The sequence below is a fragment of the Hoplias malabaricus genome, chromosome 2 (assembly GCF_029633855.1).
Source record: "Hoplias malabaricus isolate fHopMal1 chromosome 2, fHopMal1.hap1, whole genome shotgun sequence".
NCBI classification, from domain to species: domain Eukaryota; kingdom Metazoa; phylum Chordata; class Actinopteri; order Characiformes; family Erythrinidae; genus Hoplias; species Hoplias malabaricus.
Window position 1 is genome coordinate 13,608,622 of NC_089801.1, and position 19,463 is coordinate 13,628,084.

Below are 19,463 nucleotides of genomic sequence, written 5' to 3' on the forward strand. Positions count from 1 at the left end.
CCAAAGTTTAATAGTTTAATATTAGTTTTGTTTCATCAAATTTGTCATTCTTAGGGTACTCTGAATTTCATAGGTAATTATTTACACAATAAATCAAGTCGTGCTGCCTTGAACAAATGCCAAAGAGCAAAAATTATAAGTTATATGGTATGGTACGTAGGATGGATATGGTACGTAGGTGAGTGTGTGAGTGAATGTGTGTGTGTGTCTGTGTTGCCCTGTGAAGGACCGGCGCCCCCTCCAGGGTGTATTCCCGCCTTGCGCCCAATGATTCCAGGTAGGCTCTGGACCCACCGCGACCCTGAACTGGATAAGTGGTTACAGATAATGAATGTTTATCTTTTTCACAATATAGGCAAAAAATGTACATTCTAAAGCACCAAAAGTGCCTCATTCTAGACCTCAAAAAAGCTTTTACAAATGTAGATACTACTGTGGAGGCTGGAAGCAGGCTTTGGACTGTAAAATTATGGGTTCAACCCTCACAACTGGCAAGAAATTGTGGGCAGGGGAGTGAAGAACAGCTGAGGATGCTCACTGCCTGTAGTGCAGTAGGGTGTGTATGTGTCTTTTCTGACATGGATGGGTTAAATGTGGAGTAAATGTTTAATTGTTTGTTGAACAAATGGCAATAAAATAATAAATGATTTACACTCTAAAAAGAATTGCTTCAATTGATAAAAAGTAATTAAATTAAGTTTATCCAACTTAATTTTTTAAGTTTAACCTTAAAAAACTTAAAATATTAAGTTGGATAAACTTAATTGAATTACTTGTTATCAATTGAAGCAATTTTCTTTTTACAGTGTATTAATAATAATAATAATTCATTCATTATCTGTAACCGATTATCCAGTTCAGGGTCGCGGTGGGTCCAGAGCCTACCTGGCATCATTGGGCGCAAGGCGGGAATACACCATGGAGGGGGCGCCAGTCCTTCACAAGGCAACACAGACACACACACATTCACTTACACACTCATGCCTACGGGCACTTTTGAGTCGCCAATCCACCTACCAACGTGTGTTTTTGGACTGTGGGAGGAAACCGGAGCACCCGGAGGAAACCCACGCGGACACGGGGAGAACACACCAACTTCTCACAGACAGCCACCCGGAGCAGGAATCAAACCCACAACCTCCAGGTCCCAGGAGCTGTGTGACTGCGACACTACCTGCTGCGCCACCGTGCCATAATAATAATAATAATAATAATAATAATAATAATAATAATTTATAATTCAGATGTGTAGATTCTCTGATGAGTTTTGCATTGAAAATATGATGATATTCTATATTGAACCATTTCACATCGATCTAATTAATGGCTATTTGTCTTTCCATCAATCTATGGGATGCTAACCCTTTTAGTCTTTTGGCTAAAATAATAGAAATGGGTAATTGGTGTTCTCCTCCAAGCGTGTTCATGTCCATTGATGTTTGTTAGTGGCAGTCCTCTGAGGAAACATGTGCCTTATCCTTCACCTTCCCAGATCCATAAAATTGCGTGACAAATTGGGGGACAAATACTGAAAAATGAAAATCATTAACCCCAAGTGTATATCAAAAGACACATTTTGAGTAGTCACAATGTTTATTATAGCTATATCACAATACAAAAAAGTCACAATGAAACATTATAAATGTTGGTATTTTCAGGACAACGGAACATTCATCGTGGTCAAGCTATGCTGTGATTATAGTTAGGCCTACTGTGAGTTGGTGAGTTTTTATCCACTGTGAGCGAAATACTACATTAATGTGATTCAGACATAAAGTCGAATGTGCTGTATTAACTTTATTTTGATGCCTTTAAATACCTCCACTCTTTAATACAAGTAAAATTGACCAGTGTCCAATGAACTCCTGTGGGTTTAACTTTGTATGAGTTCTTGATACACTAGGGATTTCACTGTGTGTGCAAATCTAAAAAAGATCATTAAGGGTATTACAGAGAGGGTTTTTTTAAGTACTTGAGCTTATTTTAGTTTTTTTTTCCAATGTAGGGCTTTGGATGGTTTCCGTGGACAAATCCAATTGAAAGAGGCTATTCGTAAAGTCTTTCGGACATTCTGTATAACACCTGTGACCCAAAGTCTGACGTGGCTCCAAGAAAGAATCCTACAAAGCATAAACAGTGCTCAGTCCACCCTTTTAAATAAGCTGTTTTTATACTTTTGGACAGTTTTTGGCAACTTTCTATTGCTGAGTAACTTGCTACCTCTGGCTCTGCTCAAGAGATATATACTGTGCACCGCACCAGGCAGTAATCAGCCCTCTGTGCCGAGTGTTCCTTCTCAAGAGGGCAGTTATTTACGTCGCTGTCGCAGACTCTCGGCGAGCATCGTTTGTCGCTCGATCAGACTCCTCCAGGAAGTAACAAATGCCAGGGATGTCGGAGGGGAAGTTGGGTGGAAGTTCTTCCCTCGATCGCGGGATGAATGTGAACTCAGGACGGTCTTTTAACAGCCTGGAACCAACAGGGCAGAAAAAGCAATGCGCAGTGAGGAGGAGAGTGCTGAAGGATATGTACTAGTTGGCACCCCTTTCATAAGTGTAAAGTTGATCGACCATATCTTTTTGTTTTAAAGAAATGTTCCAATTCAACAAAACAAATATAAACCACATGTAAAGAACACTAACGTATGAAAGAGTGAAGCAAAATACAAAGCAGTATTCATAAATAGTAGAGCCCTTTCCACAATTACTCATTTGTTTTTTTATATTGGAATTACCTACTACATTAAGGATATTCCTCCTTAGCTGGAAGCTAACGTTACTTATCACTTAGAATAATTATCTGTAATATGTATTTAATAATACACTGCATTCTCTACAGCAGTAAAATGGGAAAATAGAGTTATAAAGTTCCACAATATTAACAAAAAATGTGCAAGACCTCATTAAAATAATATTTATTAGACTACTATGTTTCTGATGGTGTATAGGAGGAGTCAGTGAATCAGTGAGTTGTTGTGGATGTGAGCATGCTTGTGGTTATAACTATATTAGTAATGGTCCTGGTTAATGTGACGTCCCTGTAAGCAGTACTTATTGGAATGCAATCAATAGCCTTTAATACACTGTTTACAATAGGGGTAAAATGACTGTAAATTACTGTTAACAGCAAATTACTGTGACAAAATGAAGTTGGGTTTTACTCAAACAGTGATGTAAACAAATATTGTTCTTAAAAGACACCTGTACCTGTAGGTGGTGGGGCTGATGTTAATCTTCCTTGGTAGACTACAGGACTCAAACTTGTTGGCTAAAGTGACGTTGTTGCCAAACAGACAGTATCGAGGCATTTTAACACCAACCACTCCAGCCAGAACCGAGCCAGAATGGATACCAATTCGCATCTGAGAAAAAAAGGCTTAATAATGAATACATCAGAAACACTGAAATTCAGTCATTTTTCAGTATTTTTCAACATTTCTGTATAAATAGATTATTAAGGTGTTAACCAAATCATTTAGAGTGGTCTCATATGAAGTCCTCTTTTCTAAAGTCAGATCTGTTCACAGTGGCAGTGATTAGAACAAGACAACTGAATATAACACATATAATGCGTTGACCATAACAAAGTAAAATAATTTTTATGTATATGAAGGGTTCAGAAGATGGATTTCAATGTAGCTAAAGACAAATAGCAACTGCAATATGTTGCAGCAGAATTGTATTTTTGTATTTTGTTCACAATTACTCGAAAACAAAAGTCGAAAAAGTCAAATCACAAAAAGATCCAAAACATAGTGTGAAGGTTATATATATATATATATGATGAAAGAATCTGTGTAAAATTCAAAAGCAGTGAGACGGTTAACGCATGTTAATTCCGTAAATCATGAAGCTGGTTTTACCTGCTAGTCCAATATCTCGTTTGTCATGCTGAGTTTAAATAGTCTGTCCAGGATAATGTAATATCTACATTTCGCTGATAAATTGTATCCCAGTAAGTCTTTCTGGACATTTTACTTATCTGATAGTGTTTAATAAATGAATCATAAGAATGTCATTAAGTAGGATGAAACTCATAACTCGCCCTCATAAAATGCTCTCTTCACTGTAGTCAAACGGCCAAGACAGTTATCAGCCTCGGCAGGCTGTTCCTCTCACAGTTCCTTTTTAGTGCCAAAAACCAAAGAGCCTGCTTTCTTATGAAGAAATACACATATAAATAAATAAATAAATGTCAGTTACATTGCTACGAATAAACCCAACATGCTGTATTTAGATGTTGCCTACTGTGAGAACAGTAAGGCATTTGGGAGAAAAGGCCCTGTAGAAAATAATCTTGTTGCAATGGGATTTAAGATGCCTGAAATTAGCTTCGGCAAATGGTTGTCTCATTACTCGATCACACAAACCGAAGTATGAAGAACAGGAAATGTGTGAAAGGTGGGAAGACATACATAGGTCAAAAGACAAATATGAATTCTACTGTAAACTCAGTTTATAATATTCATGTGAAAATGATGGACACAACTGGATCAGGTAAATTAAATGCATAATTTTTTTTTTCAGTCTGCACTGCTCTGATAACTGACACAGGTTCGTATATGTGATGTGACACTGACCCTGATGACCTCCCCCATGGGCGTTGTGACCTCATCAGACAGTTCCATCATCTTTAGGGCCATGAGAGCGATTTGTACAGCGTGGGATGGACTCTCTTTGTGCAAGCCTCCAGCGACACAATAAGCATCTCCAATGGTTTCCACCTAGAACGGAGAAAACAAGAACATTTTAACCCTTAAAGGAATAGACGAAAACAAGTATAAACCTCAATGTTGCCTAAAATGGCTGCCCATTCAGGTACACAGTGAGGTCATTTTTAGAGTTTGCGTATTGTGTCCAAATCAGTGTGAGAGCGAGATGCATTTCTGAAAAACATTTTGTACTTTTGACTAATTATGGATAATTCATTGGCAAATGCAGATGTCAGCGGCAGTATTTAGAGAGCAGGGCAGCCAATACACATGGTTAACCATAACATTATGACCACCTGCTCCAATGACCATATAGGAGCATTTTGTAGATTGTAGTCTATCTTTTGCTCTACATACTCTGCCTCCTTTCACCCTGTTCTTCAATGGTCAGGACCCCCACAGGACCACCCAGGAGCAGGTATGGTGGTGTGTTAGTGTGTTGTGCTGGTACGAGTTGACCAGACACAGCAGTGGTATTCACTGTCCACTCTGTTATACACACCTACCTCGTTGGTCCACCTTGTAGATGTAAAGTCAGAGAGAGTAGCTCATTTGCTGTTGCACAGTTTGTGTTGCTTGTCCTCTAGTTTTTCATCAAAGGGCACAGGATGCTGTTAGTCAGATATTTTTTGTTTAGTGGACTATTCTCAGTCCAGCAGTGACACTGAGGGGTTTGAAAACTCCAACAGGACTGTTCTGTCTGATCCACTCACACCAGCACAACACGCAATAACACACTACTACGTCAGTATCACTGCAGTGCTGAGAGTGATCCAACAGCCAAATAATACCTACCCTGTAGTTGTCCTGTGAGGGTCCTGACCATTTGAAGAACAGGTTGAAAGGAGGCAGAGTATGTAGAGCAACAGATGAACTACAGTTGTAATTGTAGAACTACAAAGTGTTCCTGTATGGTAAGTGGAGGTGAAAGAACGGACATAGATAACATCAATTTATTTATAATAAAACATAGACTAAAAATAAAAATATATCTATTATTTTCTGCATTTTTTATTTGTAGATCTGCTCTTTGGCTGCAGTGCATTAAATTATTAATCAAACAATAAACTTTGTAAAACTAAATAATACCTTAACAGCATTTATCAGCAGATAGCAGAATGTCATTATTTGTGAGGGAGAATTAATTTTTGTAAACTTACATAAATTAATAAATAATAAATACATATACAATGCACGTGCACCCAGCCACATCCCTTCAGCTTTGGTCTAAATTTTTTTTAACACTCAAGAACTATTCACTTGAACACATCTATTCAATTAATTCATGATTAACTGAAATTGAGCTGGGATAAATGTCTTTCCTTGCGCACAGGTTAGTAACTTTAGGAGCATTTGAGAGTTTTAGGATTTCTTCTTTGCCTTTGTGCTGCAAAAACATGACAACTTTGCAAAGTTTTTTGCTGCTGCTGGACTAACCACTCATTCAATACAGATACTTAAATCAAGTAATCATGTTTTGTTACAGCAACTGCTTTCCTCTGCTCCATACTTTAAACCTACTCCTAAAAAGTTACCTAGCACTGCATTGAAAAGCTTAGCAACTCTGCCAAGCCAAAAACATCCTTTGCATAGCAGCCAAGTAGTGTTAGCATCAGACAAGGCCAATTATCTCAGAATGCTAATAATTAGCCTGATTAATCAGCTGATTTATTAATCAAAAATTATTTTGTTGCCTATAGACTATTTTTTATTACATCCTACGGCTATTTTTCAGTAACTACATTGACTATAATACAAGCAGGCCATTATTCTTATGCTTAGAAATGTGTGCATTTGTGTGCTATTTTGCTGTGTGTTTGTGCTACAGCTTCTCTCTCATTGGTGGCTATTCCCTGAGTGACCAGTCAGGTAGCATGACATCACCAGTTAAAGTGCAGCTACAAATTTAAAGAGCCTGCAAAAACAACATGGCTGGGGGCTGCCATATACTACACATTATCTTGGACTTGGTTTTCAGGAAATCAATATTATTGCTTGTCTTTTTCTTGTTTACACATTTTCTTGCTTACCTTGAACAATGAACCATGTATTGCTGCTTACATACACAATATGGGCAAAACTATTGGGACAGACCAGCTACTCACTGATTACATATGTTTAATTCGGTCTCAATGGCACAAGGGTATAAAATCAAGCACTTGGCATCCCTTTATCATGAAAGAATTGGTTGTTCACTGAATTCGAGCATGGTGCTGTAGTAGGATGGCACTATTTCAACAATTCAGTTTGTGAAATATCTTTCCTGCACAGTGGGGTTGTCAAGAGTCCCAAATTTACTGTTATAGCTGCAAAGATGGAACTAACTGCATATTAATTCTTGTGGATTTAGAATGGGATATAATAGCTCCTATGGGTGTAATGTGTGGGTATCCCTATACATTTGTCCACATAGTGTACCTATAAAAATCTAAGAACACTGGCCATTTAAGGGGTTAAACTCTAGGCTTGATATTCAGTTACTATTCACATTGTATTATTGGCTCACAGTTACATATGTTATTATATCATTAGATTGAGGAATGCACACGTGGACCAATATATGGGTCTTTTAAATTTTACAGGGTTAACAGTGATATTAATCAGTGATATTACTGTTCCGTGTTTTATACTTTAATTGTCAAACTTATTCTGCTCAAAGTCTATTGTAGAGTTGCCACCAATTGTGAACACATGGCATGAAATACTCTAGAGTAGCTGCATGGTCTATGGTCAACACCAAGCATCAACTAGGTGCCATTGGGCTGTGGGGCAGTGGAACTGCCATTCAATGTCTTTGAGCTGAAGCGATATTTGTGGCAAAGAAAAAGTTATCCAACATCAGTACCTGACATCACAATGTCCTTGAGGCTGAATGCAATCAAATCCATCAAGTGTACAGTCTTAATCGATGAGCAGAAACAGTTACTGCAGCAAAGAGTGATGAGCTACCTATTAATACATTCAAGTCCCAAAGATGGTCCAAAAGCTTGGCCATGTCATGTATTTTTATCAGCTAGAGTTTTACTGTCATTGCCAGTGTGCTCATACCTCATTAACTTGGCACAAACAACCCATTTGAATTTAATCTCTTTGGGGCGGTTTCCCAGACAGGGATTAAGTGTAGTCCTGGACTACACAACATTTTGAATCGTGATTTTTTCCAAGTCCAGGACTAAGCTTAATCCCTGTCTGGGAAACCACCCCAAAGATTTTAATTTGGCACTAAAGATTTCCTAAATCCTAAGCCAAAAAATGAATTATATCGCAACCTGTGGATTATCACTAACCTTTTCACCTACTCTAATTACATTACTAAGGCAGAATATCAGACTTTGCAGCTCAGATTTTTTGTTACAGAACAGAACTGAGGAAACTACACATGTATTACAAGTTCATTTTGAACAGATTAACATTCAGAATGAAACTGTAATTCATGTGTAGCTTAATTTAAGCTTTTCCTTATCTTCAGAGCACAAGCAACAGGTTTTGGCTCATAATTGCAGCTCAGAATTACACAGCTTTTGGTTCCCCACAAAGAAGAGCAGTTGGCAGATGAAGCTGCCAGGTTAAGAGAAGGAGAAAGCGATCTATTTTAGGAGAGAGCCGTTCTGTAAGAATGTAAGCAAAGCAGCGTCCCAAGCTAAACTCTTCCTCTGTCGTCTTTTACAAGAGATCCATCTCCAGTAAGGTTGAGATGTTTTACTTTTGCAGACACTGATTACATTAGCCAACCTCCCGGCAGATTACAAGGAGTTGGCTGAAAGATTGGCTGATGAACGATTGTCCTCGCTAAAGCACTTTGGCTGAGATAAAGGGGGAAAGGACCGACTAGGTTTTCAACTTTGACAGAAGTTGCCAAAAGTTCTTTCACCTCTTTGCTTATAATGAAATCTTGAGTGGAAGGCAGATTTCACTGTTTACCAAAAACTTTCATCTTATGGACACATTTCAGCTTCAACACTAACTTCCACATGATGTGGAATTATCAACAAATATCAACAAGGCTTTGTCATTTATTTGTGAGACATTAATTCAGTTGCTGCTGCTTTGACACTGGTGCAGTTACGATGAATTAGAGACCGGTTAAATTAATGAACAAAACCTATCAAGCAGAAAACAATGCTAAGCGGCCTTCGCCTTTCCAAGTTCAACAAATCAACAGCAGGGAACATATATTATGATAATAGGCAAATCCTCTGTGAAAGGTGGGCTGTAGAGCAGTTTTTTGTTGCATTCAAAGCCCAACTATATTAGACTTAATATATTATTTTATTTAAAAAAAAAAACAATATTTTAATAAAATATTTGTAAGTTTTACAATATTGCCTTAAAATTCAGCCATTGCATTAGAAAAACAAGCCAGGCACCAAAAAGCAAGTAGAGTCGAGTAGATTGATGTAGAGTAGGTACCATGCAGTGGAAAAGCACCAAAAGTCTTTGTCCATGGTTCTAAACGTGGATTTCACATTAGCTTACCTTGTACACATCCAGCTCTCCGCAGTGGCGATCGAAGCGGGTGTACAGCTCGCTGAGCATGTTGACCACCTGCATGGGAGTACAGCGTGAGCAGATAGCTGTGAAGCCCACGATGTCTGAAAACAGCACCGTCACTCTGTCAAATTTCTTGGCCTGAACGGGAAGACCTTGCCACAGGCGCTGGGCCACATTCCCAGGGAAGATGGTGAAGAGAAGCTCCACTGTTCTTCGCTTCTCTTCCTCCAGGGCCTGATGGGCCTGCTCCAGGGCAGCTTTGGCCTTACCTAGACGTTTCTTCAGGCCATCCTGGGCCTTGGCTTGCTCTCCCACCAGCACAACATCCCTTAGAGCATTGTGGATGGGGATATCAGACAAGTAGAGGCCTCGACCCGTCAGCTCCTCCAGCTTGTCCACACACGGAGAGCCGAGGAACAGGATGGCGTTCATCTCAGACATGAAGATCATTTGGCCCTTCAGGTCCATGTGCTGCAATGACAAAGTGGGTTTTAGCATGAGCTAATGCTAGAGATATGCATTCTACACATACACTGTTTATTGTTGATTTTATTTCCTAATAAAATCATTCCATTGACACATGCATTGTTTTTAAAATAGGCCTGTTCACATGAAAACGTTACAACATGCTGTTAAGTCCTGTCAAGTGAAGGCTTAACCAGAAGGCGACAATAGAAGTTAACCATCACCCCATGGCCAATCAGAAGCCTTATAAAACCAGAGGTATTTTATTTATATGGCTATATTGTCCAACATGCACACAATCACCTCATGTAAACAAAGGAGATAACAGAGCACACTCTTGATGCTACAAACCCAAAACTTTTTCCTGTCTACACACCGACACTGAAAATTGAGTTTCTAAATTTCTTCACCCTGGACAGAGGTTTTGAAAACATCAGTTTTACGTGACACAAAAGGCAATTTTTAAAAAATTACAGTGTACATGTGGACGAGTCCTAACTCATTGTAAATACGGAGTAAAAATAATGTTTGCTTGGCAATGATATTGTTCTATGTACCAAATTACATATTATATAAATAAAAAATACAAGCATATACAACACATACTAAGTCTAAAACATAAAATGATGTTTTTGTTCCCCAATTATTTGCTGCAGTTTCATCTTCTAGTCTACTGGGACTACAAATTAAAACATTTCTGCACAGATTTGTTGGCATTCAACCTCTAAAACCTGCATGAGGATTGATACTGCTGATGTACAAATCTCTACATGATCTGCTGCCAGTTTATGTCTAACTTCTACACAACTAATATCCTGCATGATCTCCTATGTCTTCTGATTAAGGCCTTGTGTATGTGCCTAAGGTTAGGTTAGTTACTGCTGGCGTATAGGAATGCAAGCTATGCAACTATAAAAATTATTTGCCTCTGCTTTTTATTTTCTTCTTTTAACACTCAGCTACATATCTATCCCTTCTCTCAGTCCTTCCTCACTCATCTTCTGACTTGTTTTTGTTTTTTCTTCCCTCTATGTAAAAATGACCTTTGGTACTAAAGAGAAGCAACTTGTTTTTTTTTATAATGATGTTGAATGATTTGTCCTGGACCATAATCAACACTAGCTTATCCCAAAAGAGATGAATAACACACAAACACTTGAGAAAATGCAATTCCACGGCACCCCATTTCAAGCAAGAGAGTGGCTTTATATCTAGCCAGTGCTGGGCACAGGGTATAACGACCTTAGGTTCAAATAATGTTGACTGATTTTATTTTTATGTCAAATCAAGAGTTCACACTCGTGTTTAAATATATATTGCAAAGAACATCACAAATGCAAAATATGTATATACCTACAACAAAACCATATTTTTTCCATACTCTGCCCCACTGACGGATGCTTAATATCATCTAAAATTTAACAGCTCTTAAAAAGCAGAATGGAAATGAGTCTCACAGAGTGAATACCAGGTGTCTGACTCTTAATTACTGTCACAATCACAGCCTGTGGGAGTTTTCAAAGCAGCCTCAAATTCAGCTTTGTTTTAATCATGTTGAATTTTGTTTTAGAGCAACACCTGAAGTACTGTGGCACATAAGGTATAAGGCCAGGCTAGAAGCACTTAATAGTTGTGGAGATTAATTCAGCTGCAGGGCTCAGACATATATATTTATTACATTTATTGCTCCAAGATCCAAATTATATCAACCTAATTAACTATATTAGCCTAAAACTCTTCTTGTTAATAGTGAAGCCCCTATGGATACAGGCCATAGGGATTAGCGCCCTTATAAGGGGTCCACTGTGCAAACTTAGGTGACATTTAACAAGTGTTCCAAAGATTAATGCACACTCCTATTGAGTGCATTGGGCTTCAGCAATCCTGAGAGACAGCAGTGTACTTTGGGGAGATTTCATTGTTCTATTCCTCTTCCTCCCTCACTATAAACCAAGTATATTGCCAAGAGGGGAAAGATAAATAGCCGGATGGTGAGGACTTGAATGTCATTCCTACATGTAACCATACAGAGATTACAGTGACCTGAATGAGATGTCATAAGTGATATACATATAGAGTGCTGTGAGTGTCACTTAATTTACTTTATTTCCAAACAGAATGTCCATTCATTACATACTATTCCTTTCTGAGCATTAGATTAAAAGTAACATGTATATATTAAACAGAAAATTACACCTAAGCATCAACAACTAATTATGATGGCACATTTAGATTTTATTACAACCATCCCATTAATTTCACAAGACTTTCTTCAGTTTTCAGAGGACTATTTTCACACAAGGTTCAGTACTAGGAGCTGATGCCATTTTCTGCTTCTTTCAAGTATCCAAATATTCCCAAATGGTCTGGGCTTTGTGGTGGTCATTCAATAATTTGGCGAAGATCAGCATAATTTTTGTTTGATTTACAAGTGTCTATTTAATTTTCTTAGTAACAGCATCCCGACACCTACAGATCTTTTCAGACCCAGGGTATTTTGTTGTGTCTTCACAGTGGAAGGACATCCATAAACACTTGTGGAATTAGGTGGTCTACTAAGTCTCACACAGTTGTCAGAAGTTCCATTTCCCCCAGGTTTTACTTAAATGCTTTTGGCTTTCCTCTTTATTATAAGTGGATTATGTCATATGTCTGGTTTCATACCCACTGAAAAACAGCTCAGACTAAATGGCTGTTTTGACTGGCAATGGCATGCAAAAATACTGGTCCCTAACATTTGCACAGTAGCGAGCGCAAATGCCTTTACTGTTAACTGGATGTGAAATCAGATCACGTTCAATACTCTCATTTTCATGAGTATTTCATGAGAAAATTATATTGTTTACCTTTATATGTATCTAGATCTGATGTAATAAGCCTCCTACATAATTCTTAACCAGCAGCTATAAATAGGTTAAATCTCATTATTTGGTGCTTTGAGAGGTGGATGTTTCTACATGACTTGACATTTGGCTCTGTGTTAGTCTCATCGTCTGCGTAGGAGTGGGTTTCCTCCTCAGTACAGAAATTACCCTGGGTAGAGGTTACCTCTTTGTACTGATCTGGTACCAGTTCACATACGTCAATCCCTATTCGCAGCCATTCTGATGACAGAAAAAGGGCTCTCAGGTCAGTGGAAAAGCACATAGGAGAACGGCTTCTCTCTAATTACTCTGCACTGATTAGTCCTGACTCCCGGTGGTTTGCTCAGAAGGTCTTTCTGTGCCTAAATCCAGGACATCCTTTGATTTTTTTTTCAGCCTCTTTGATCTGATCTCGATATATATACATATATATATATATATATATATATATATATATATATATATAAACAGGCCATTGAAACTATATTTAAACATCAGTCAAAAAATATCCGTATGCAGTGCTTTAAAGGTATCAAAGCTGCACTGTTTACACAACACAGCTAAACCAGGCAAAGCAGTCAATCTCAATCTAATGCAGTCAGCCTAATACAGTGGTGAGATAAATAATCCAGGTAAGTGGTTTTACATGCTACAGTTGACCCACGTTTAACATTGAGCATGACGAGCAAAACATGCCAGCAGTGCAGTGTGGTGTTATTTTTTTAATCAAATAAGCTGAGCAATTTTCCCATTTTATTGTTGCAAGGGGTAAAAAAAATCCATGTAAGCTATTTCACAAGCTGCGTTAGACTCAGGGTGCCTGGACACTCAGAATGAAACTCACCACTGAGAAAGCACCATCGGAGAAAGTGAAATATTAATGATTACCTTTCCGGAGCTGGCCGCCGAGCTTGACGACTGCTGCTGCCTCACTCTGAGGATAAACTGGGTGTTCAGCATGGTTAGGATGCCCTGGAAGCTAGCTCGTATCTCAGGCAGGACGATGGCAAAATGCTCTTCAAACATTGGCCTCCTCTGGCCATCTCTACTGCGTCCCAGACGCTTCCTCAGTCCGTCTCCTATCTGCAGTAGCCCCATGTCCTGGTCCAGGAGAATATGGAAGGGGAAGGTGGTATAGAGCAGAGAAAGAGGGATGTCCCCAGAGGAGTGTGTCCTCATGGGGCTTGGTGTCAGGCTCTTGGCATCCCTGACCGCCACAGAATACAGCAGATGAGGCTGGTGGTTGGCCTGGAGAGCGCCGCTATCCTTGGCTCCAGCAAAGTCCATCCTGACCTCCACCTGTATCTCGTACAGGAACCTAGCTGCCGCCTGGATGATCCCAGGGAAGAAAAGCTCTGCTGTGGGGTGAGGGTTGAAATAATAGACTGTGAGCAGTCCAGGGTCTTTGTCCAGGCACAAGACAGAGGCTTGGCTCACATACTGGCGAGCTTCAGGAGTGGGGGGCGTGCTCTGCTTTAAAAGAACATTGAAGCTGTTGAGGAAGTCGTGGAGGGCACCTCCAACCACGCCCAGAATGTGGCTGTCCTCCTCATAGCAGTCTCTGAACACTTCCAGGCCTAAAGAGATCTTTAGCACGTCCATGGGAAGGCCTGGAGTGCGTAGTTAAATGTAAGAAAGCAGGCTGAAAATGCATACAGTTTAACAAAACACTGAATGATTACTGGATTAGGTACCTACCTTGTATCTACACTCATTGTATCTACAAACACAGCACTGCTGATCCACTCATACACACAATACACAACACACAATAACACATCACAACCACATCAGTGTCACTGCAGTGCTGAGGATGATCCACCACCCACATCAAACCTGCTCTGTGGTGGTCCTGACCATTGAAGACCAAGGTGAAATGGGTATATGAAAGTATGCAGAGAAACAGGTGAACTACAGTCAGTAATTGTAGAACTACAAAGAGCTCCTGTATGATGGACAATGAATGTTGTTACAAGGTAGGGGCGCCTAATAAGAGTGTTCGACCACTGTAGGTTACTATATTTAACAATACAAACTATTGTGCTATTTGGATGAACTGTATGATTTACAGAAGTTTACACTTTCTGTAACCTACCTCTAACTGTAATTATGTATATGTATATGCTTTTATATAATAAAAACAGTCAAAATTACTGTTAATGTCCATTTTCTATCTCTCTTTCTTCTTTTCTCCTGAATTAAACAGGGCGTTTGTTACTGTACATTAAAACTGACACTGTATATGTCATTGACATGTTCTGATTGGCTGCACTGCTATTTGCCTTGTTCATAAAAGCAACCCAGGCTGAAACTCTCCTCATACCTTCAGGGCACATACATAGAGTTTGTAGATGGAAAAGGTTAGAAATGTGTAAATACATTTTTTCATTCAAGTTAAGAATTCAAAATGGCCTGATTTGCACCTCATCATCTAGGGTGCTCTAATAGTATGTGCATCCACATAAAGTCACTCTGGTACAATTCCAAACACTTGGGAGCAGATTGTCCTTGGTGTACCTGTTCTCTGTGAATAAATCTTTATGACATCTAGTAGGTGTTCAGGTTTTTCCAACATCTGACAGAGATCAGTATTGTGTCCTGCAGGGCTGTAGACACAGAGTACAGTTAGGCAAGAGCTAAAAATGGGATGAAATAAGGACACACAAGCACAACAAGGGAGTTGGGTGAGAATAAACCACTGAATAGCACATGTATACAGAGAGGTCTGCATTCCAGCTTTGACTTCAGTCAGACTGCAAACAGAGATATAGCTAAACTGACAGCCTTATACTGACATCTAGGCAGTGTAAAGTTAAAAATGCATCCTACTTATTGTTAGACTCAGGTAAACTTCGATATACATTGACTTCGGTATGTGTGTGTGTGTGTATGTAAGGATACAGTGTAACCATTTGTGATGACATGTAATAGTGTAAAGGTATGACAACAGACATCATGTGATCCAGAGTGGAAAGAAACGTATGACATCTGTGTCGAAACTGTGCCCTATTCACTATATAATATTCCCAATGTAGGGATGCAATGTAATGTAGGGAAGAGTGATGATAAACACATTAAATCACATGTGGTCCTTATTATATGTGATAAATACTATGTCATGTGATCATCCGCCAAACATGTGATCACATGTAACATTTCAGGACGTGACAGTTCACGTGATCATATTTTTCATATTAAATGTGGTAAATGAACTGTGATATTAATATTTGATCATGTGATACAATGTGAATAATACCTGAGTATGTGGCATAAAGTATGTGATTATATGTGGTAAAATGTCAAAACTGATGTGTTATCATGTGATAACGTGATGGCAATTATATGTTATCCAATTTAAATTATATCAAAACATACATGTGATCATGTGATATATGTGAACAATGTGAAACGACATGTGATCACGTTATCCAATGTGAACAATATATGATCAATATATATTACAACATATTCAATCTCGTGATATGTTGTGAACAGTGTGTGATGGCATGTGATTTGATATGATCCCCTGTGAGATAATATATGATTTGCATGTGATTACACATGATGTAATGTGAACAAAAGTCTGAACACATAGCTGACATTTAGCAGGTTTTACCATGGAATTACACATGTGCAAGTTGTAAATGAAGGATTCAGGAATAATAAATGATTAAAATGATTAAAAAGGTGGGTAAATGTGGCTAAAACACGTGTGATTTCCCCCCACAAGATAAAGTCTGGAGTTAATTCTTTACATGACATAGAAATCTTACCAGGTGGAGTCTAGGTTTTGCTCCATCACTCTTACCATGGCACTGCGCAGTTTTTCAAACTAAAAATGTAAGAAAACAGACAGACCGGGGTTATGTTTTCAGTGCTTACTCTGAAGACGAACGCAGACAGTTGGAAACACAGCGCAGTTTCGCACCGTGAATAAAAGCGCTTTGACGCGTTAAGCCAATGAAAGGCTCATATAAAAAGCCCTTAAGCCTGTGAGCGGAGCATTACCTCAGGACAGAGCAGTTTTCTGACGCTCTCTCCAAGGGAATGCAGGTTAACTTTGCCGCGGCTTGTTTTGCGTTTGGGCACGGAGCTGTCCGCGAGACCCTGCACCTCCGCGGACACTGGCAGCGTGTGCACGGCGCGCTCTCCCCCGAAATCTCCCGCCTCTTCGCTCCGGACCAGCACAGAGAACGGACATTCTCCCGAAATCTTCAGGTCCTTCAGCTTGGCGCAGAACATCCTCCCGGTTTCCTCCAACGAGCTTCTTAATTTTGGCGCTTCAAACTGTCGGCCCGGCTACACTCGGTCCCGGGTCCGCTTCGGTTCGAGGGCATTTCTGAATTAAAATTAATACAGAGAGGAAGGCTGGGTTTCGGGTAATTCAGTTATTTCAGTCTTGAACGGCGGCACTTAGTCCTCGCTTTTTCTCTCACACACACACACACACACTCAGACTGACCGAGTCTCCCTGTCTCACCGTCTCTCCCAGTCTCTCGGTCTCTCATGTACACGGTCACTCTTCATCGTAAATTCACATTAAGAAACGGTTGGGGGAGCAAGCGCAATCCACCGACCAATCACAGCGCAGATAATCAGAGCAGCTCTCACACGGGCCAATCATAGCGCAGCTGGGCGGGGCTCGTCACGGCGAATTCCACGAGCGCGCGTTGAACCGTTAAAAGCAAAACGCTGGATTAGCATGCTGCCAGTTAGCAACTGATTATTTTGAGAGTGTGTCTCAATTAAATTTGTTATTTTATGGCTTTAAACTCAGTTTACAAATGGAACCTCTTTTTATTCTCCAGTAGGAGGACGTCAAGGTAGGGATGTGTGGTAAGGCCAAATGTTTGGGGACATGCTCACACAATTTATTCCGAAATAAAGTGTTCCCCGTCTGCACAGCACAGTAATAGCCATAGTCTTCTGGGTGGATTTTACACTAGATATCTGAACATTGCCTTGATGCCATTAAGCCACATAAACATCAGTGAGGTCAGGCATAGGTGTTTCTGAATCACAAACTTGACTTAAAATCATTGTAAAGACAGGAAAAGTGTTTAGTCTGTACAGAGAGCAACGTTCTACTGGCCCATGGTGAAATGCTGGGTTGCTTTATCTTTAGACAAAACTTGGCATTGAGATATGTGTACACAATTCAAGTCCGCCGTCTGGTCATCGATTAAGCCCTTAAAAATATTTTTAATTGAAATGACATATCTAAAAGTTAGAAAACTTAGAAAAATCCCATAAGACTTTTTATATTGGCTCAAATACTGTGAGCTTTTGAATTCTCAGTACACTCAGGTACTTCTACACACCACTTCATTGATAATCTGCAGTTCAAAAGCTCCACCTAGCCATATTTTGCAAGTAGATTGGATTTGTTTATCAGGTTTACAACATAAGGTTGTCTTGGAGCACTGCACTGCACTGCAGTTTTAAAGCAAAAATGACCAGCCATGGTTTTGCCTGTTTATTTCATGCAAGGTAGGTCTTCTAGCTTATAAACAATCCTACATAAAATTAGAAAAATAAATATATATAAATAAATCCCATACATTTTTATTTTTGTTTCTTGTTGATGTGTAATAAGAGCTTTTAGTAAGTTAGTTATGGCAAAAACAGAGGGGAAACTGCTGACAAGTTCAAAAACAAACTCCCTGGATGATGGTCCGGAAGCTTGTTCCATCAGAAAATATTTAAGTGTTGAAATAATCTCTGAAGACTCTCTTATTATGTAAAATGAACTATAAATATATAAGTCATGTATCAGTAAAATCATTTTACTAAACTTTTGGTTTAGAAATCCTTCAACAAAACTTTTATAATTTTGACCAAGGTGAAAAGGTCAGTGTGTACATAATTTGGCAGATATCTGCTCTTCAGATCCTTTTTCAACATCTATTCCATTCCAAAACCTCAGTTCATCGTGTACTGTTTGTTAACAGGCTGGTTTGGACAGACTCCCACAATTGTAAATGTAATTCATGCAGTTGGCTCTCAAAGCAGTTATGATAGTCAATAGAAATTATGAAAGCGTTAGTTTTAGAAATATTTGGAATCCATTGCTGACGCAGGTGCTCAACTCAGAACAAACTTATTGTATAATATCTATAGAAAAACATTGACATTAGAATGGTTTTCTAGAGAAGGATAATACCATCCCCATGCCAAATGGTCAGAACTAATTATACAAAACCAGCACCTGCCTTTCTTATGTTTATGCGGCTGATTGCAATGCTTTAAGCTTTTCCAGAAAAGTAGAGGTACTTACTGCAGCAAAATGAACTCCCTGTTAATATAATTGATTTCAGGAGAAACACTGGGAATACATTTAGTACAAACTTTTGCTAGTGCACTGTATTTTATTTCATAAAACAAACGAACACACACACATTGGCCAGAACATGGCAGCATGTTCTAAGTCCTCCTTTGGGAAATTTGCTTTGAGAGTGTTGCCCTAATAACATCAACAGCTTGATTAGCACTTCGCTAAAGTGTCAGCACAACATTAGCATGGCAATCTCTCACAGGAGGAATAAGACACTGCTGGTGCCCCAGGCTCATATGCATTAGACAGTTTATTAATTAGTCATGTGTATACTTGAGTGTGTTTGAGATAATTCTTCTATTGTTCCAGTGACCTCTATTCCTTTTTATAAATCTGCACTGTTGGCTAAGCGGGTCAATTTGTAGCTTGGAGTGAAAGCACAAAGGAAGCCGCAGAGTGTGAGTGATTTTTGTAAGGTCTATTGCCCGATAGTGATTTGCAGCAAGGGAAAGGGATGTCTCGCTGCTCACTCTCAGTTTATGAAAAGACTGGATGTGGTGGGGGCTCCCAGCAGACACTACTCCATGTGGGTGGGTGAAAACAGATCAAAGGCTTATATACAGGTCGATGAGAAAGCAGAGGGAGCTCACCAGTAAAT

General features: G+C 39.2%; 1 protein-coding gene across 1 annotated transcript; it reads right to left on the minus strand.

The window, feature by feature from the left end:
- Positions 1-1,589: 1,589 nt before the first annotated feature.
- On the minus strand, positions 1,590-17,039 carry gucy1a1 (guanylate cyclase 1 soluble subunit alpha 1). Its single transcript, XM_066658692.1, has 8 exons — positions 16,540-17,039; positions 16,305-16,363; positions 15,049-15,137; positions 13,420-14,141; positions 9,188-9,673; positions 4,580-4,723; positions 3,207-3,361; positions 1,590-2,469 (listed from the first exon to the last, which is right to left on the minus strand). The coding sequence occupies exons 1-8, from the start codon at positions 16,771-16,773 to the stop codon at positions 2,313-2,315; spliced, it is 2,046 nt and encodes a 681-aa protein (XP_066514789.1). The 5' UTR covers positions 16,774-17,039; the 3' UTR covers positions 1,590-2,312.
- Positions 17,040-19,463: the final 2,424 nt, after the last annotated feature.